The 19,249-nt window shown below is 42.3% G+C and overlaps 1 protein-coding gene across 19 annotated transcripts in view; it reads right to left on the bottom strand.

Annotated features, from left to right (window-relative positions):
- EPB41L3 (erythrocyte membrane protein band 4.1 like 3) overlaps positions 1–19,249 on the bottom strand; it is a 252,639-nt gene that overhangs the window by 14,220 nt on the left and 219,170 nt on the right. For 7 of the 19 annotated variants that reach the window (XM_060200726.1, XM_060200720.1, XM_060200719.1 and 4 more), the window contains exons 12-16: positions 19,005–19,225; positions 9,824–9,877; positions 6,869–6,904; positions 6,620–6,685; positions 5,983–6,174 (exon numbers count right to left, since the gene is read on the bottom strand). In XM_060200726.1, the coding sequence (XP_060056709.1) occupies positions 5,983–6,174; positions 6,620–6,685; positions 6,869–6,904; positions 9,824–9,877; positions 19,005–19,225 (569 nt within the window). The remainder of the gene's footprint in view (positions 1–5,982; positions 6,175–6,619; positions 6,686–6,868; positions 6,905–9,823; positions 9,878–19,004; positions 19,226–19,249) is intronic. The other 12 variants (XM_060200725.1, XM_060200732.1, XM_060200737.1 and 9 more) reach the window with 5 other exon arrangements.

The raw sequence follows: 19,249 nt of genomic DNA, 5'->3' as shown, positions 1-19,249 counted from the left end.
AATCCCTTGGAATGTAAGCAGTGTCGACATACCAGCTGTCTACAACACTGTAAAAGTGAGCTCCAAAAGGAAAAGTGTGGATGACAAGAAGTAGATTAAAGTCACCTGCAGCTGAGGAAGCAGCATCAGAGTTGAGTGTTTGAGGTTCCAGTTTTGATCAATAGTGTTGCCCGAGCTCTAGCTCGTCTTTCTCATTCTTTCTCTTTGTCTCATGTGAAACTCTCTCTCTTCCTCATATGTAACAAATAAACAGATCTTAAAAAAAAAAATAGAGGGGAGTCGGGAGGTAGCTCAGCGGGTTAAGCGCACGCCCGTGGCGCAAAGCGCAGGGACTGGCCTAAGGATCCCGGTTCGAGCCCCCGGTTCCCCAACTGCAGGGGAGTCGCTTCACAAGTGGTGAAGCAGGTCTGCAGGTGTCTGTCTTTCTCTCCTCCTCTGCTTTCCCCTCCTCTCTCCATTTCTCTCTGTCCTATCCAACAACGACATCAATAAAACAACAAGGGCAACAAAAGAGAATAAATAAATAAATAAAATAGAGAAAGAAATCCTTATTTCTATTTCTGACTAAGAACTGCCTTTCTGCTCCATGATGGTGAGTAAATAAATGCCCCAGGGGACTGTATTGGCCCTGACCTGAATGAATCCAAGTTATACCTGCAGTAGCTTTTTAAAAAAATTATTTCACTAATATAAATATACTTAAAGCTGCAACTGTGCTTGAACTTTGATAATAGGAGAATCATTTTTATAGTCAATGTCAAGAAATCTTGGTGAAAAGTTAAGTATTTCCAATCTTGCTTTTCTTTGCTATTTAAAATTAAGAAACAAAGCAATTATGTTAGAAATGAAATTCTTCCCCCTTCTTATCTACTATTATATTATTATTATTTTTAAGTTGGCATAACTCAAATGGCAATGCATTAGCTCCATTAGCTTAATTCTGGGTAAAGAACACGTAGTCCTACAGGGTAGGCATAGAAAGGATATTTTGAAAGAGTCGTATAAAATAACAATGCTAAACATTTCTATAAGAATGAAGTCTTTAAAACAGATGCTAAAACTGTAAACAATATAGTTTTATGTGAGGTCTATGAAATTCCTACATGTCTACAAATCAGTCAGCATTACATTTAACTTCCCTTACATGACATTGGGAATATTCTCCTGAAAGATCTGACAGACTGACAGCATTGTTGTCATAAACCTATTTACTCATTGAATTATATATTTATGTTTACTGGAGCACTGCTCAGCTCCAGCTTATGGTGGTGCTGGGGGATTGAACCTCGACCTTTGGAGCCTCAGGCATGAAAGTCTCCTTACGTAACTATTAGGCTATCATACTCCCACCTTCTTAACTATTTTCCCATGTGGCCCTGGGAATGGACTGAGGGTCTTCTACATGTATATATTGCTATGAGGTCTCCCTCATGCAATTTTCTACTCTTTTTGCCAGAGAAGAGAGGAGGAGGAGAGAGGGGGAAGACAGGCACAGACAACAGAGACCTCTGGGTCACTTCGCCATCCATGGAACTACCCAGCTTCGTTTCCAAGGCCTTAGGCATGGTAAGACATGCACTCTGCTCGATGAACTATCTCCCCAAGCCCACAAACATCTTTTGAATGAGGAACAAATTAGACATTTTTGAAGGTAAAAAACAACGCCCCCTCAGTCCTTCCCCCATTTTGAAGTATTAGAAGAGAGATGTGCCTAGTGAAAATATTAAATGTGACTTTGCCCTTTCTCTTAAAAACAAACAGACAAGCAAACAAACAAACAAAAAAAACTGTGGTCCGGGAGGTGGTGCAGTGATAGGGCTTTGGACTCTCAAGCATGAGGTCCTGAGTTCAATCCCCAGCAGCACATGTGCCAGAGTGATGTCTGGTTCTTTCTCTCTCTCCTCCTGTCTTTCTTATTAATAAATAAATAAAATCTTTAAAAAAACCTTCAGTTGTACCTTCTTTTTCAATCAAAAACAAGACACAGGATGGAAAGGTCAAATTATATGTAATTTTTAAAATAACAGCTTTAGAGCACTACTTAAAGTTACTGAGGCAAATGTTATTCCTCAGGTGAAAATTAAAAAAAAAAAGGTAGCTGTAGGAGAACAGTGATTCATCAAACACAGTTATCTAACATTAGTTTCAAAAATGCCTGTGTTTATAAGTGAAAAATTCAACATTATGTGGAACTCTGCATCTCCAATATCAGAAAAGGGCAACATGAGGTAGACGGGAAAATAAATTCTCTATAGATGGGGTCGACTGGAATGCAAGGAGCTGAGCAGCAAAGACAGTCCGTCATTGCTAAGGAAAAGCAGACAACCATAACATGTACTTTCACTGTGTTTCAGAATGTTACATTTCGTTAAACATTTCTATACCTCAGTTGTGAAACATGCATGCAAAATTCACCCAGGTGATTCTCTCAGGTGACTAAGCGCTTCTGTAACTCCTATCTTTTCTGCTTGGGCAGGGATTCTCAACTGGGTATTCATTACAATTGTGGAGACAGATCTGAGCAAGTAGTAGTGGCAGGGATGTGCCCAGACTAATTAAATGAGTCTCCGTTGTAGCTTTCAGGAATCAGTACTTTTAAACTTTGTTTCAGGTTTTTTTTTTAATTTGGCCACTAGACTTAGCACTGGGGTTACATGTCTCCACTATTCCTGGTAGCTATCCTTTCCTATTTATTTATTTATTTTTGGATAGAGAAAGAGAGAAATTGAGATATAGGGGAGAGAGAGGGAGAGACACTGAGAGACGACTGCAGCCCTGCTTTACCACTCGTGAAGCTTTCCCCCTGCAGGTAGGGACTAGGGGCTTGAACCAGGGTCCTTGCACACTATAATGTGGGTGCTTAACCAGGTGCGCACCACCTGCCCTCCTCTCTCCCCTCCCTTTTTTAAACAGATGTGAAAGAGAGAGAGAGAAAGAGGGGAGAGAATGAGACAGCATAAGGAGGGGAACTGAACTGCGGCATTTCTCCACTACTTATGAAGCTTCTTCCCTTCAGGTGGGGCCCAGGGACTTGAACCCAGGCCCTTGTGCATGGTACCATGAGCTTTACTGGGTGAACCAACACTCAGTCCCCTCTTAGTGATTTTTTTTTTTTAACCTCCAGTGTTATCACTGGGGCTTGGTGCCTGCACTTACAAATCCACTGCTCCTTTGGCCATTTTTTCCAATTTTCTTTTTGAATAGGGCAGAGAGAAATGGAGAGGGGAGGGAAAGACAGAGAGGGAGAGAAAGACAGACACCTGCAGACCTGCTTCACCGCTTGCGAAACGACTCCCCTGCAGGTGGGGAGCCGGGGGCTCGAACCGGGATCCTCACGCCGGTCCTTGCGCTCAGTACTATGTGTACCACTGGCTGACTCCCTGTGATAATTTTCCTTTTCCTTTCTTTTCCAAAAGATTTATTTGTTCAGAGACAGAGACACAGAGATAGTAGACCACCACTTTGACACAAGTCACGAAGGAGGAGACTAAAGTCGAGGTTTCCAGCATACAGGCGCTTTGCTTGACTGCTGGGCCACCTCCCTGGGCCAATGCACTGAATGACTTTGCCCAATTTGAGGGCCCTCTAAGACCTGAGCGGAGCTGACAAAGGCACGGGCTCTTGACTCTGGTTACTCATAGTATCTGTCGTCTACAAAGTCACTATGAACAATGAACAGCGGCTAGAGAATCCTTGGTGTCAGGGGACAGACAAGGTTGGGTTCCTGAAGTCACTAGTCTTATTTTATTCAACTGCTCAAACACGGTTTAGTAAGTGTATGTTGCTGACTGGTTAACACTGAATTCAGTCAGAAGCACATTCACTTACTGCTTGCAAAGTTAGTCTCACATTCATCGTTCCCCCTTAAGCCTCAGGCTTTCTTTCCTTAGGCAAATTAGAAGATGCCTTAGCACTATTCGAGCCATATCAAAAAAAGAACAATATTGGTACTGCCTAAGTTCTAGCCAGTGTTTTCCACAATCTGAGTGATAAAATATTGTTTTGAAAAGTGTCTAATGACCTCTAGTTTTTAATTAAGAACATCTGTCTATGATCACAACTGGCAAGCTGTGCTTTTACTTAACCTGATACCAACTAACACACAGCTTATTGGTCTCAGGTCCAGGACCACTTTCTTAAAAGTTCCGGGACTATAATGGTGAAATCAATCTGAATGTGGAATCTCTGCTCATTGGAGTTTGAGAGAACTGACTGAAATCGCTATTTAATGTAACCAGACTACTTAGGAACAGCAGTTTCTTTTTATTCTGCATAAAAGGATCCCTTTCAAATTACTTCAAATGGATATATATATATTTAATCTTCAGCTGGGATTGGAACTGTTATGAACTCAATGATTGTGGTCAGTTTTTGAAATGTGACTTTTAAAGGAGGATGAGAAAGTGATCAAAACGAGTATCATTCTTTCCTATTTTTACAGCAGACTGTTGTTTTAAAAATTTTTTATTCCATAACTCTAAGATTGATTTATTTTTCTGTCTTAGAATTGCCACTGGTCAAATATCTCACAATCAAGGAGTCTTGATAAGAAAGAAGTTAATCAATACAGTGCTTTTAGAAAGAAGAAATAAAAAAAGAAAAGAAAAAAAGAAACGTACTTCTTTTGAATCAAGTCAAATGATACCACATCATTGGCAGCTACATTGGCACTATCGCCCTGTGTGGGGCTCAAATGTCGAAGGCCCCAGGAGCAAAGCCAGCAGAGCCCTCTCACTCATACAGTTAAAGGCAGCTTTCAGGAGTCGGGCGGGAGCGCAGAGGGTTAAGCGCACATGGCGTGAAGCACAAGGACCAGTGTAAGGATCCCCGTTCCAGCCTCCGGCTCCCCACCTGCAGGGGAAGTTGCTTCACAGGCGGTGAAGCAGGTCTGCAGGTGTCTGTCTTTCTCTCCCCCTTTCTGTCTTCCCCTCCTCTCTCCATTTCTCTGTCCTATTCAACAACGATAACAATAATAACTACAACAATAAAACAACAAGGGCAACAAAAATAAATAAATAAAATAAATATTTAAAAAAAGACAGCTTTCTTACGTGGAAGATTCACACTTAAAAACACAGTCATCTATGTTCCCTGTTAAAAACCAACTTGTAATCCGTTTTTAAAACCAGCTAAAAACAAAAACCCAACAACAACAACAACGCAACGGTCCTACCCAAGGCCTTCTGCAGTGATCTCCGAGTATAATGTGTCCTGAAACACTATCGATGTCCTTTCCTCAGTTAGTCTAATGTCAGACTAAATGACAGGTCTCGACAGGCTTCACTTTACAGTGGATGAGAAATCTTTTTTTTTTAAATTTTTTTTTAATTTTAAATTTAATTTTATATTTATTTATTTATTCCCTTTTGTTGCCCTTGTTGTTTTACTATTGTAGTTATTGATGTCGTCATTGTTGGATAGGACAGAGAGAAATGGAGAGAGGAGGGGAAGACAGAGAGGGGGAGAGAAAGACACCTGCAGACCTGCTTCACCGCCTATGAAGCGACTCCCCTGAAGGTGGGGAGCCAGGGCTCGAACCGGGATCCTTATGCCAGTCCTTGTGCTTTGTGCCACCTGCACTTAACCTGCTGAGCTACAGCCCGACTCCCCGATGAGAAATCTTTATGAGTTTCAGGGCAGTTACTTCTTCCCGCATAAGAAGACAGGATACTAGGAAAAAGTTATCCATCAATATACGTATCCCAGCGTCTGCCAGTACGCTTCTGGCTGGGACAAGCCAGCTTGCAGGGTAGCTTCCCTGTGTCCCCCTTCTACTCTCAGACACAGCTGACGCCATCATTCACTGCTCAACCAACTCACTATTTCCCTGGGCGGTTCTCTTTGGGGCACTGAGTATGTCAGTTCAGTTGATACAAAGACATGTGGCTATCTACTCAGAAGTGTCCCCTCCAGCCCCAGCCCCTGGACAGGACAAAGGCTGGTGGACAGTTAACGGATCCATCCCATCCCCCAAATACCAACCTCCTCAGGTTCAAGTGGCTCGATCATGGGCGCGTCCTCCTGTCTGGCGGCGAGTCTCACCGGTGAGGTAGACAGCCTCTTCTCCCACTCGTTGGCGATGGCGGTGTCTGTGGACGTCTCTAAGAAGGTTCTTTTCAGTTCGCTGATGTTGGTCTGATGTTTCATGAGGTCATCTTGAGCTTTGTCTAGCTCCTACGTTCGGAACATAAAGACTCCATCAGTGAATGCTCTGCATTTGCTGTCCTTCTGGCACTCTCTCCAAAGTCATGTCAACGGCATTAGTAGTCAAAGCAAAAGGATTTTAATCAGGGTTCATGACACTACCACAAACACTCTGGTGAAAATGTGGTATTTCCAAGGAGAAGGAAAAAAATTCTAGTTGACACAAGCACAAATTAAAAGAAATTTTAAAAGGTAAACTGTAAAAAGTGTAATTCACATGTAACCAGAGAGAATGAAAAAAATACATATGCACACAGGAAAAGGGAATTATCAGGAGAGGGTAAGGGATTAGGGTCAGCTATGGAGTCACTCCATTCATCACATGTGAGAGAGAACACACAGTTCATGCATCACGGTTCAAGCCCACAGGTATTTCAACACACACAAACATGCACTGGTATGTACCAATACCAACCTCTAACATAAGATTACTATGTTTGACATACACATTTTCACCCTTTATTCGCTTAATCAGACTATTCTGAAAAAAGTGGAGAAGAAAGGGAAAAGTAAGGGGCATGGTCGTCACAAAAACAGATGCCATCACTGCACCAGACACATAGGAATTGGCTACAGAGCATGCTGAGAGATTTCAACGTGGTACACAGACAACAGCTTTTCACATACTGGGTTTTGCTTTCTTTTCTTTTTTTAAATTTTCTACCTGTGCCTTGAGCTCTGCATCTTCCTCCTGGTCCGACTGCCAGCATCAAGAGAGAGTGGGAGATAAAGTCTTACCATGCAATTGACTCTGAGATAAATGGACCACAATCAGCAAAAAGTTACTAAGTGCAGTCACCAGTCTGTTCTTGCTTAGGGATTCATTTCTGTCTTAAATATAGCCATCCTCTCTCATGAATGATGGACCTTCGTAAGAAGATAGAAGTAAGAGGCTTCCTGCTCAGAGAGTCTCTTATACTTAATTTTTATTTATTTATTTTTTTAGAAAGCCTTTTTATTTTTTTGCCTCCAGGGTTATCTCGAGCTCAGCGCCTGCACTATGAATCCACTGCTCCTGGAGGTCATTTTTTTTCCCCGTTGTTGCCCTGGCTGTTTATTGTTGCTGTTATTATTGTTATTTGCTGTTGTTGTTGAATAGGACAGAGAGCAATCGAGAGAGGAGGGGAGACAGAGAGGAGGAGAGGAAGACAGATACCTGCAGATCTGCTTCACCACCTGTGAAGTGACTCCCCTGCAGGTAGGGAGCTGGGGGCTTGAACCGGGATCCTTACGCCGGTCCTTGCACTTCATGTCATGTGCGCTTAATCCACTGCACTACTGCCCAGCCCCCAGAAAGCTTTTTAAAAATTAGTTTTATTTACTGATTGGATAGAGAACAGCCAGAAATTGGGGGGGGATAGAGAGGGAGAGAGACAGAGAGAGACACCTGCAGCCCTGATTCACAACACTTGTGAAGCTCTCCCTCTGCAGGTGGGGCTCGAACCCAGGTCCTTGCACATTGTAACATGTGTGCTCAACCAGGTGTGCCACCCCCCCCCCGCCCTTGAGTCTCTTATACTTTAACCTGGACACTTCTAGTTATAGTGGACACACATGCGTGTTTGGGAAGGGCCAGCATGGACTATCAGCTGTCTCCCATGAAGAAATGTGGGGGCCTCACATGCTCATGAAATTCCCCAGAATAGTTGTGGATGCTCAGTGGTGAGAGCTCCTTGTTGCCTCTGAATCCTCACGATCATATATGTCAACTCTCCTTCCCCATTTGTAGACCGGAGAAACAAAGTTCAAAAAACCTAGAACCCTACCACCTTGAATTTCTTGAACTCCCATACCAAACACATTAGTGAGAGACCTGATACGGGGTGAGTCTGGAAGTTTAAACAGTTCTTTAAAATGTAGACAGAATAATAGATATACACACCCACATTTTTTTTTTTTTTTGCCTCCAGTCACTGGGGCTTGGTGCCAGCACTACGAAGCCACCACTTCGGGCAGCCTTTTTTTTCTCTTCTCTCTCTCTCTCTCTTTCCTCCTCTTTTTAATTGGATAGGACAGAGAAACTGAGAGGGGAGGGGAGATAGAGGGAAAGAAAGACACCTGCAGATCTGTTTCACTGCTTGAACCCGGATTCTTGTGTGTGTTCTTGTGTTTCCTGCTAGGTGTGCTACCACCTGACCCCCAACAGAATAATATTTGAACTTTAAATTTAACAAAAAGTCACTTAATTATCTTTACTGCTCTAACTTCAAGGACCTGTATAATACTTTGACTCTTGGGTCAAATTACATGTGTATGTTTATTTTTTAAAAACATTTTAGTTATTACTGGATAGACAAAGCTTAATTATCTTTACTGCTCTAACTTCAAGGACCTGTATAATACTTTGACTCTTGGGTCAAATTACATGTGTATGTTTATTTTTTAAAACATTTTAGTTAGTTATTACTGGATAGAGAAAGAGAGAAATTGAAAGGGAAGGGGGAGATAGCGAAAGAGACAGACACACACCTGCAGCCCTGCTTCACCGCTCGTGAAGCTTTCCCCCTGCAGGTGGGGACCAGGGGCTTGAACTTGGGTCCTTGCACACTGTAACGTGAGTGCTTAACCAGGTAGGTACCTCACCGCCTGGTTCACACATATGTATGCTTAGAAAGCTGTCTCTCTGTAGCATCTGACCCAGTGCCTGGGCTTTATGTCTCAGTGCTAGAAGGGAAGCAGAGAATGATCATAGATGAGGACAGACTTTCTGAGCAAATGGCCTTCAGGAAATCATTAAGTCCATTAGAAATCTCTACTGTTTTATTTTTTACTGAGGGGCTTGATGGCTTATAGTATAGTCACTGACACATACATCGGGACCCCAAAGTTCTCTTCTGCCCTTCCTCTCTCCTCCTACCCCAGAGTTTTTTGTTTCGGTGCAATACTTTGTGCCCAGCCGTGAATTATTTATTTATTTATTTTAGATGGAGACAGAGATAAACTGAGGCAAAAAGGGAGTTATAGACAGAGATGCCTGCAGCACTGCTTCACCACGTGTAAAGCTTCCCCCAACAGGTGGGAACCGTAATGTGATAATCCTATTACCCGAAAGAATTACGAAAGGATACATACTCCCATGGTATCTCACTCATCACTGTTTAATATGACTCTCACCCCCTATAAAGCATTTAAAAGATTTTAATCTATAATTTTTTCAAGTAAACTAGTATACATTCAGTCTACAAAAATGTGTTATTATTATTTTAACAAGTATTGTTTTACCCTGAGGTTGAAATAGATTATCTATATAAATTCAATAAACTAATAAAGCTGTGGTCGCCTAGACATTCAGCAAGCCCAGATACACTTAAAAAATTGTCAAATGTTCTGTCAAAACTGACAGTCAACCTTGTTGGGAACTTGTTAAAAATGTTAGTCATTGAGTCTCAACCTGGCTTTCTTCTGAATGGGAAAGATGAGGATGGAATTCTCAAGGTTTTCATATAGGTCAGAGTTTGAGGACACTGGTAAAGGCAACAAAATATATTTAACTCCTACTGTTTACGTCAGACTTAACTGCATAATAAAAGCAAACACACTGACATTCCTAAATGCAGAACCAATGTGCAAGGTGTTCTTGTTAGACAATGACTGGCCTTCCTCAGCCAGTCATACCAACCTCAGTAGCGGTGGTTTCTCCATCAGCTGCTGTGTCTGTTCGTTCACTGTCAGTCTGTTGATCACACAAGTGATCAAGTTCCAGGAGGAGGCAGAAACAGAAAACAAAGCCAGCTGGTCAGATAGGGCATGACTCAGGGCAAACAGTTGATTCTCTTTCTCTGTGATCTGTATTCTAGTGTCTCTCCACAAGAATGCAGGTCAAGCAAAAGAAAACAAAAACAAAAACAAAAGCTACAGGGAAGCCAGTGCTAGGTTTGATCAGCAGAGCCACTCAGAGGAAGACCAGAGGCATGGCAGGCAGGCAGCCCGCGGGGCCCGCAGAAACTGCACTAGCCAAGCTGACCTGTCTGGTTTCAAATTTTGGGAAAACCAAGTTGTCACTCTTTCCCATCCCCCACTTTCAACTAAAACCCCAAGAAATATCTCCTAAGAATGTTTAATGCAAATGAAAGAGATATCTACATATTTTTATTCTAGTAACATGTCACATTGGAAAGGTAAATTAAAATGTAAGTTTAAATAAAAAGCTCTGATAACAGTCGCTGGACTTCCCAGTCCCTCATTTACACATTTGATACTTTCCATCCATTTGTGACCACCACGTTGCCAGCATTACCTAATCACAATGAAAAGCACATGCCGGTAACTCCAGGGCATGTTTTATATATACAATGTAACACGATGTTCAAATGGAAATTTCAGCTAGATTTAGATATTTTTCAAAAACGTATGTTCTTTATTTTGTCTCGAGCTCCAATGGAGAGAGATATTTCAATGTATGTATTTAGACCTCATTCCCGAAAAATTTTTGATTCAGCAAATAATTTAAAAATACAGAGAAAGAGAGAGAGAGATAGAGACATCAAGTTGGAAATAAGTAAAACAAAGCACAGCATTTGACAGAGCCTATGTTTTCAGGGGGAGAGTTACAACAGTAATTTTCACAACTATTTTTTAAACTGCTTTATGACAAAAGTTGATATTCCTAGTGGACAGCAGGGCTACTACAGCCATTGAAACAGGCACATCTCAACGCCTTAGTGTATTAACTGACTTTGCTTCACAGATATCTATCAACTAATATTTGAGCCAAGATGCGGCTAATATTTTCAAAACAAAAATTAAAGCTGGGCTCATTAAAGCGGGAAATGTTTCTTCAAATAACCTCTCCAAAGAACAAGAAATGTCCAAAGAGGGAGGATGACAATGTCACTTATTAGGATCTAATTCTGACTAAACTGATTTCTTGGCACCAAAACCAAGATTTCTTTTTATGCACAGTCAGGCATCTCAAATAACAGTTTGGTTACCAGACTGTACAGACAACCATGGTCCCAGTAAGTCATGTCATTAGCCTGGGTATAGTGCAGGCTCTCCGTCTAGGCTTGGTTAGTGAAAGTCTATGATGTCTGCACAGCAATGAAACCATCTAAGGGCTCATTTCTCCGAATACATCCCATCAGTTAAGAGACACATGACTGTGAAAAGAGTCAAACAGAATACACGCTTGGCACGTGCACCTGAGCTTGTCTTTTTGGCAACGTTGATGCCATGCCTCAGTAAAAAAAAAAAAAAATCATTTACGGTATGTTGGTAAAACCAGAAAGAACTCTGTCAATTTTTATGACCTGATCACCTCACATGTGGAGGTGGGCCATGGTTATTACTGAGTGTCATCACTGCCTTGATCTACCATGGCTTCACTAATGTTCAGTCTATGAGGGAAGTCAGCTCCAGGACAAATAAGTCACTATTTGAGTATACAGGTTGACTGAATGAAACCTTAGGGTTTCGAGAATAAACAGAAATACTGTGCTAAGGCTAGTTGCGTCTGACTTCGACAGTTCTTGAAAACATTTCTTCCCTCTTATAGATGACTTCTCTTAGAGTTTAAAAATTTACGTCAATGTCTTTCCAAGTACTTTAGGGTCAGATTATAGTTGATGGTAACACTGAAGATCTGGTGTCCAACATAGACAGTCAAATCTTTACCATTCCAACCTGTGACACGTTGGGAAAGTTTCACATTTTAATTTCAGCTTACTTCCTACAAAATGGGGGGGGGGGAGAACAGCCCTATCTATACCAAACAGTGGAGACTGAGTGCCTGACCAGATGCCTGACACAAAGAGAGCTACAGATGTTCATGGCAGCCATAAAATAGACATCCATGACACAGTAACTACTACTCTACTGTTTATACTTTTTACAGTTTATTTTATTTAACCAGAGCACTGTTCAGCTCTGGTTTATGGTGGTGAGGGGATTGAACCTGGGACCTTGGAGGCTCAGGCACGAGATAACTAGTATGCTATTTCCCCCCGCCCCTACTTTTTATATCTTTAAGCCAAGAAATGACTTAAGTCATCTTTCAACTTGTTCAAATTCCAGCTTTTTACCTAGTCAGCCATTCAGCAAACACAGCACTTGACCAATGGTTAGACATGTAGTGCTATAGGCTGAATAAAACCACCTTTATAGTAAGTGCTATTACATAATATGGCATGACAGGGCTGGTAAAATACTGGGCTGAAAAAAAGTCATGATGCATTTTTGCATTAAAAACAGGGAAAAAAGTTGACATACAATTAGGCTCATAATATGCTGAGCTAAATTCATTTTGTTTCTTGAAATATAATCTAACATTCTGCCCCTTCCTACTTGAATATTTTGAAAGTAGGAAGAAGGGAAACAAGATTAATCTTTAGCTTCCTGGTTTGAGAGGATTTAGTCTGTTTATACTGGGTTTCACTTTTCAGAAAGGGTGGAGTTAATTGGAATATCACAAAAGATGAGCAGCGATGACAAAAAATTTAGAAAGCATTATAGTCATCAGTGATTTTACAAAACAAAAATGACACAGCTGAACTGTATATTCAGGAAGGTACCCACTTTAGCTGCCAAAGTGCTCAAAGCCTAGAAAATTAAACAAGCCATGAAAACAAATAGCATTAAAAAAAACAAAAACAGACGGATCGACCTATGTAACGAGTTCCCTAGCCCAGCCTGAGCTAGAGTGCACAGTGTTTAACACTTGGGGTTAAAAGATGACACAGAATGTATGGCCCAGATCGGAATCTTGATGCAGCAGTGCCATCGTGGCTGATGGAGGCCAGAGAGCAGGTTAAGGCCTGCAGCAGTCAGCACCTGCTTGTGCTCGTGGTCTCAGGTTGGAATATGAAGGAGTCTCACAGCGGGACGTCTAGTCTCACCCTCACTGACCTGCAAAGAGTGACTGCTGTGATTTGTTTTCCAGATGTGATGAGACATGCCCAAGTTTAACACTGATTCTCATGCACTGATCACAACAAGATGTAAACCCTGGATTAGGCACAAGATCTGTGTGGTTTGCTATTTAAAAATTCGCTTCTTTAGATACTCAAAAAAAGGACAAAGCAGGAATCATTTTGCTTTATGTTTTCTTGATGGCTAGCCCCATTGTTAGAAGAAAAATAGGTCCAGCTTGGAAATGCGCTAGGATTATAAACAGTTTTTGTCAATTAGTGTTAGACAGTGTTTGCTAATTTTGCCACAATGAGAAACAGTGCTAGCAAAGCAAGGAATTTAAAGTAGTTTTTTTTTTTTTCCTAAGATGTTTTTCATGTAAAAATGTGTGTGTGTGTGTGTGTGTGTGTGTGTGTGTATGTATGTGTGTTGTCATGTGTGCTAAGATCTTTGAAAAGGGTCCTTCTGCACTATTACATTGTAAAGTTCGCGACTTCACTAAAACATCTGTGAGACCATTTCATTTTTTTCCTTCTTCTGCAAAGAGATGGTCATAACATCACTAAGTATAGCTACATCCTTGCAGTTGTATATACTCACAGGTGCAGCTAACTCGAATTATGATTTCTAGCTAAGCAAAGAGTTGAAAGACTTCCTTTAAAAATCGTTGCTTTGACTTTATGATTTGCTTTAAGTGCTTGGAACACTAGGTTTATCTCCTGCCATCAAACCCCTTATTTTCTAGAATCAGAATTGCTTCCAGGATCTGGGGGAGGTCTGGGTAGGCTAGCAGGTGACAGACAAGCAGGCACCTCTGTTAGGTTACTATTCTAACCTCTGTCCTGTCGTTCCCCTTCCTCCATTTGAAGTATGTAGAAAGGGGAAATGCCAGGCTGTTCATATAGCTATGAGGTGATGGGGGAGGCGAGCCATGAATAGAATCAACTACTGGCTGTCTCATGAACGTACCCAGTGACTTCCTGAATTAGAGACTGGAAGGAGGTATCCCTCATAGAACGTAAAAGCTCAAGTTCTTCCTCCACCAAGGACAGATGTAACTGAGAGCCTCAGGGATTTATCGAGCCTGTCTGACTGTCCAAAGACATGTGGGTTTCAGGCCCATGCTGGAGTTAAGAGAAGGGCTGCCATCAAGCACGTGTGCATTGGCACTGCCAGTGCTGCTGCGATCATACATACGGGGTTTCCCTGATTGAGTCTGAAAACCGCAGCTCTCTCCGGTCAGTTCTACTAATGACTGTCATCGTGACAGCGTTGAAGTTCTCAAACATCAGGACCCAATAGATCCTTGGGACCTGATTCACTTTTCTGCACAACTGTGACGGTGTGGCAACCATGATGGAAGAGGGCAGTGGGGGCCTTTCAGAATCTCTAGGAAGGGGAAGCGATTCAAGTTCTGAAAAGCTGCCCCCATGGTGTTGATGGCATAGCCCTCGGGAAGTCCTCTCTCCCACCTCCCCTGAACCTCATTTATCTAGAGCAAGCCTATCACGACAATCTCTCCCTGGATCAGAAACGTTTTGGTAACATCAGCAATGTAGTGGAAAGTTATTTATCAAGTCCTACATGCAAAAACGAAGCTTTAACAGAATCTTTAGCTTAACCCTGCTTTTTTTTTTTTTTTTTTTTTTTTTCTGTTTTCTGTAGCTAATGGGTTATGTGAAATAGACTTCTAGCTGAGCCCTCCAACATGATCATGGGTCGCAAGTAATTCTGGGCTGGGCTCAGACTGCTCCACTCACATGGTGTTGTGCCTAACCCGAGGGCCGGGTCGTACTCCCCAACACACAACGACCCCTTCACACGTCGGCACAGACAATCAATGAGGCTCTGAAAGTCAGGCTACGGTGGTGGCGGCCGTCGACCGCTGCTTTGGACCGAAGCCCCTGAACACAACAGAGAAGTGTGCTCGATGCTGAGGTACACACCTCTTCCTCTGAACTGTCACTCGGGTCACTGTCTAGTGAGGCACTCAAGGAGGCCGCCTTGGGCTCCAGGTAGCAGAGGCACATAGCCAGAGGGAAGGAGAGAGTGAGGGCATATGGCACTGAGAAGGAGGCGGAGAGGAGAAAGAAAAAAATGAAGAGGAAGCAGGGCACCAGGGACGGTGAGCGGATGGGGAGGTAGTGCTGCAGACTCTGGGGAAGGAGGCTGGTCTCGGACAGGTTGGGAAAAGACAGGTACCCGTCATCGTCTAGAAGAGAGGGGAATGACTCGGGGAGCTGTAAGGAGAAGGAAAACATGGTGGTTCTTCTGCCGGCTTGTGGCTTGTAACTAAAAGCCACGTTCTGGTCGCCCAGGTACGGCTTCTTCCCTTTGCCCTCAGAGTCTAAGGCTGGCTCTGGGTGCAGGTGCACCACGCCTTTGCGTGGCTCACAACCCAATGGCGGCTGCTCATTCTCCTTACACCTCCTCCGGAGCTCTGTGGGAGATGCAGGGTGACAGTGGGCTGATGGGGAGACAGGGCATGAGTCAGTGCCAAGCTCAGGTGACTGATGTGAAAGAGACGGAGAGAGAGAAAGAGAGAGGGACAGGAAGAGGCAAACAGAAATGCAAAAAAGAACAAAAGGAAAACTGCAATTAGTTAATTTTCTTACGGGTATCAATATAAAATTGTCAACAAGAATTTTAGCAATAGGGTTGTTTATGATCTTTAAACTATTCAAGCAGCATGCCCACACGACCACAAATAGATACTGTTCTTCCGTTAGACCACCAAGTAAAAGGTGGGCTTAAAAAAAAAAAGCCATAGTAGAGGCTACTTGACATCACCGTCTGTATATTTTACAGGATCAAAATTTTTTTGTTTCAATAAGCATCTCTAGAACGTTTTAGGGTTTTGAGAGCAAACATAACTCTCTGATAATTTAAAATCAAGACTTTCAATAATCTCTCCTTGTCTCCAGGTTCTATATCTAATACCATACACAGTGATGCATTATTGAATGATCTTTTCACGAGTGCTGTATCACATATAAGGTGGTGGTTTCACTAGACTAACAGCCTGGACGTGCAGTAGAGCAGAGCATCCAGGCTGTGGAATGATGCTCACATCAGAAGCAAATTTCTCAGAACATCAGTGGGACTAAAATATATTCCAAATTTTGAATATTTGAAAAACAAAACAAGGACAAAAAAAACCAACTCTAGCATTATCTTTCTTGGTTCGTCAATAGTATCCAAAATGGGTGAGTTTCAAATCAAAGCGTTTCTGGCCCCACTCCTATCTGCTAAGCAGTTATAGTCACAGAACTCAATAACTAATATTTTCAACTCTCCACAAAGAATTGAGGCTCTTGTGAACTCTCTGACTTTTTTATTCATGATGCACATAGAATTTAAATTTAAGTGCCTTTAACAAGCTAGCAAAAAAAAAAAGATGTTTTCTTGTGATACAGGATGATTGTAGGCATTTTTACTTTGTGCTCTTTGTGGTTTGTAAGAAAGAAAGACATTTACCGAAGATTCTGATTTCTTTTAGCAGGTGAACGGTATGGTTAATGCCACTGGTCTGACTCCTTAATTGGATGATAAAGGCAGGCAGCCCATCAAGGCACGAGCTTAGTTAGGTTTCTGCATATAAAGTGGAGCCGTGGCAGATCCCAGCATCATGGCCAGTTTCAGGGGCAGATGTGAAGGGGCTGCTGAGCAAGCAGGGGAAGACGGGTAGCAAGCAAATAGCCCTCACACAGGACTTGGGCACAGCACTGAAGCTGCCACAGCTTGGGGAATTCTAGGCAAGGTCACATAGAGGCTAAAGATAATTAGACTTCTGCTGCAGCTGCTGGCGTGTGCGTGTGTCTGTCTGACCTCACAGCATGGACATTACCTAGCCTGCTTTGTGGCTGTTACTCAGCCCTGATTTGTCATGCTGAAATACAGAGAGCAAGAAATTGTGCATGTCAAATTATGCACAGGCAACATTAGAATTTAGAAGCACCACCTTCTACACCCCATAAAGATCCTGGGTCCATATTCCCAGAGACAACAGGAAAGCTTTCAAGGGAGGGGATGGGATACAGACAGAACTCTGGCAGTGGGAATTGTACTCCTCTTAACTTGTTGATATCTTTTTAATTTTTATTTTATAATAAAAATTTATAAGTGGGGATTTGGGCAGCAGTGCAGCAGGTTAAGCACAGGAGATGCAAAGCACTAGGACCTGTGTAAGGATCCTGGTTCAATCCCCGGCTCCCCACCTACAGTGAAGTCGCTTCACAGGCGGTGAAGCAGGTCTACAGGTGTCTGTCTTTCTCTCCCCCTCTGTCTTCCCCTCCTCTCTCCATTTCTCTCTGTCCTATCCAACAACAACAACAACGATAAGAACAAGCAAGGACAACAAAAGGGAAAAAATGGCCTCCAGGAGCAGTGGATTCATGGTGCAGGCACCGAGCCCAGCAATAACCTTAGAGGCAAAAATAAATAAATAAATAAATAAATAAATAAATAAATAAAAGTAATAAGTAAAAAATTCTTGTCAAAAACGAATTTTTTCCCCCTATAAGTCCATATTTGAAGAGCTATGTCCATAAGGGCACCCTTGAATCAAACTTGTGAATGTTTCAGGGTACCTGTGCGTCATACAGCAGGCTCCCCTGTGTATCCTTTCACTCTGTACTCTACTCAGCATTCCAGACACCACTCTGTTTTCCATTATCACGTGTGAACAAGCCCCCTTGGGTGTTTTCTGACTCTCAGGGGACTGCTCAGCCACGTAGCAAACCTCAAAGGGGCATGTGTTTTGGCCTTTGTCTTTCTGAAAAGTTGCTTCTAGTGCTGAGTCACCAGAAATAAATGCAACACTGAAAAAGAAAGGTGGGGGCCAGGTGGTGGCGCCCCTGGCTGAATGCACAGGTTACAGTGTGCAAGGACCGGGTTCGAGCCCCCAGCCCTCACCTACATGGGGACAGCTTCATGAGTGGTGAAGCAGTGCTGTAGGCCTCTCTCTGTCTCTCTTCCTCTTTATCTCCCCCTTCACTCTCAACATCGGTCTCTATCCAATAAGTAAATAAAAAGATAATAAAAAATTTTTTTAAAAAGGTAAACTAAAATTTCAGTGAAATGGTTACAAAATTTAAGGCATTAAAACACTTTTGGAAAAAAAAAATTCTGCCAAATCCCCCTGTAAAAAAAACCCTTCTGCTTTAATATTCCTTTTAAAATTTAATTCTTTTTAGTATTTTATTTACTTAATTGAGGCAGAACACTGAGGGGAGAGGGCTAGGTAGAAAGAGGGAGAGAGAGACAGATACCTGTAGCCCTGCTCCACTCCTTGCAAAGCTTTCCCCTGCAGGTGGGGACTGGGGGTAATATTCCTTTTTCAAAAGTGGTTCCCAGCTGGCTTGATGATTAAAATTTGAATCATAAGGGTAAGAGAGGAAATAATGTATGTAAGAGGGGAAACAGGCCGCAGCCATTCAGTTATTTGCAGACTGAGTATGACAATGTAATTGCTGTGAATCTAGAAAAAAATAACAGTATTTGGGTAGGAGAATGGGGCCAGAAACAAAGAAAATACCTTCCCCCCCCCAGGCAAATTAGTTTACACTTTATTGAAGATCATACAAAAACCCCACAATAAATAATGAGAAAACACCTTTAGGAACAGTTCTGAATGTGTGCCCAAAGAGAAAAGGGTAACATGGCACGAAAGTGTTTTTTTTTTTTTTTTTTTTTTAATATACAGACAGGACAGCTGTTGAAAGTCTTATATTCACACCCATTGTTAAAATACATTTTCCCCTCCCAAAAGTGGAATCTTTGCAAAAGAAAGAAGGCAACAAAGAAACTAATTTTAAAAATTGACACACTGAATGTAACTAGTGCTGAAAATGAACTCATCTACGTCTTACTGTACCCCAGGGTCACAATCTGAGAATCAGTAAGTAGTTCTAAAAAGACTGAGCCAGCTCTGGGGTGAGGTCTAGGAGACATACCTTTCCCTCCTGCCGAACTGCTGGCACGGGTGTGGTTTCTTCTGCCTTTCTCTGTCTGTCCTCTTCCTCATCTCGTTCTTCTTCGGCCTTTTTCTCTGGGGTCACGGTCGTGATCAAGTTGGTTTGAGAGATGCCCTTTGTTGTGGCGTACTGGCCAGTCCCAACCTCTGCAGCAGACACAGAATCCTTCATGTATATCTCATGGTTTTCATTCACTGATGCTAAAAGTAAATACAATTAAAGAG

Source organism: Erinaceus europaeus, chromosome 10 (assembly GCF_950295315.1).
Source record: "Erinaceus europaeus chromosome 10, mEriEur2.1, whole genome shotgun sequence".
In the NCBI taxonomy this organism is placed as follows: Eukaryota; Metazoa; Chordata; class Mammalia; order Eulipotyphla; family Erinaceidae; genus Erinaceus; species Erinaceus europaeus.
This window is presented reverse-complemented; position numbering and strand designations above follow the sequence as displayed.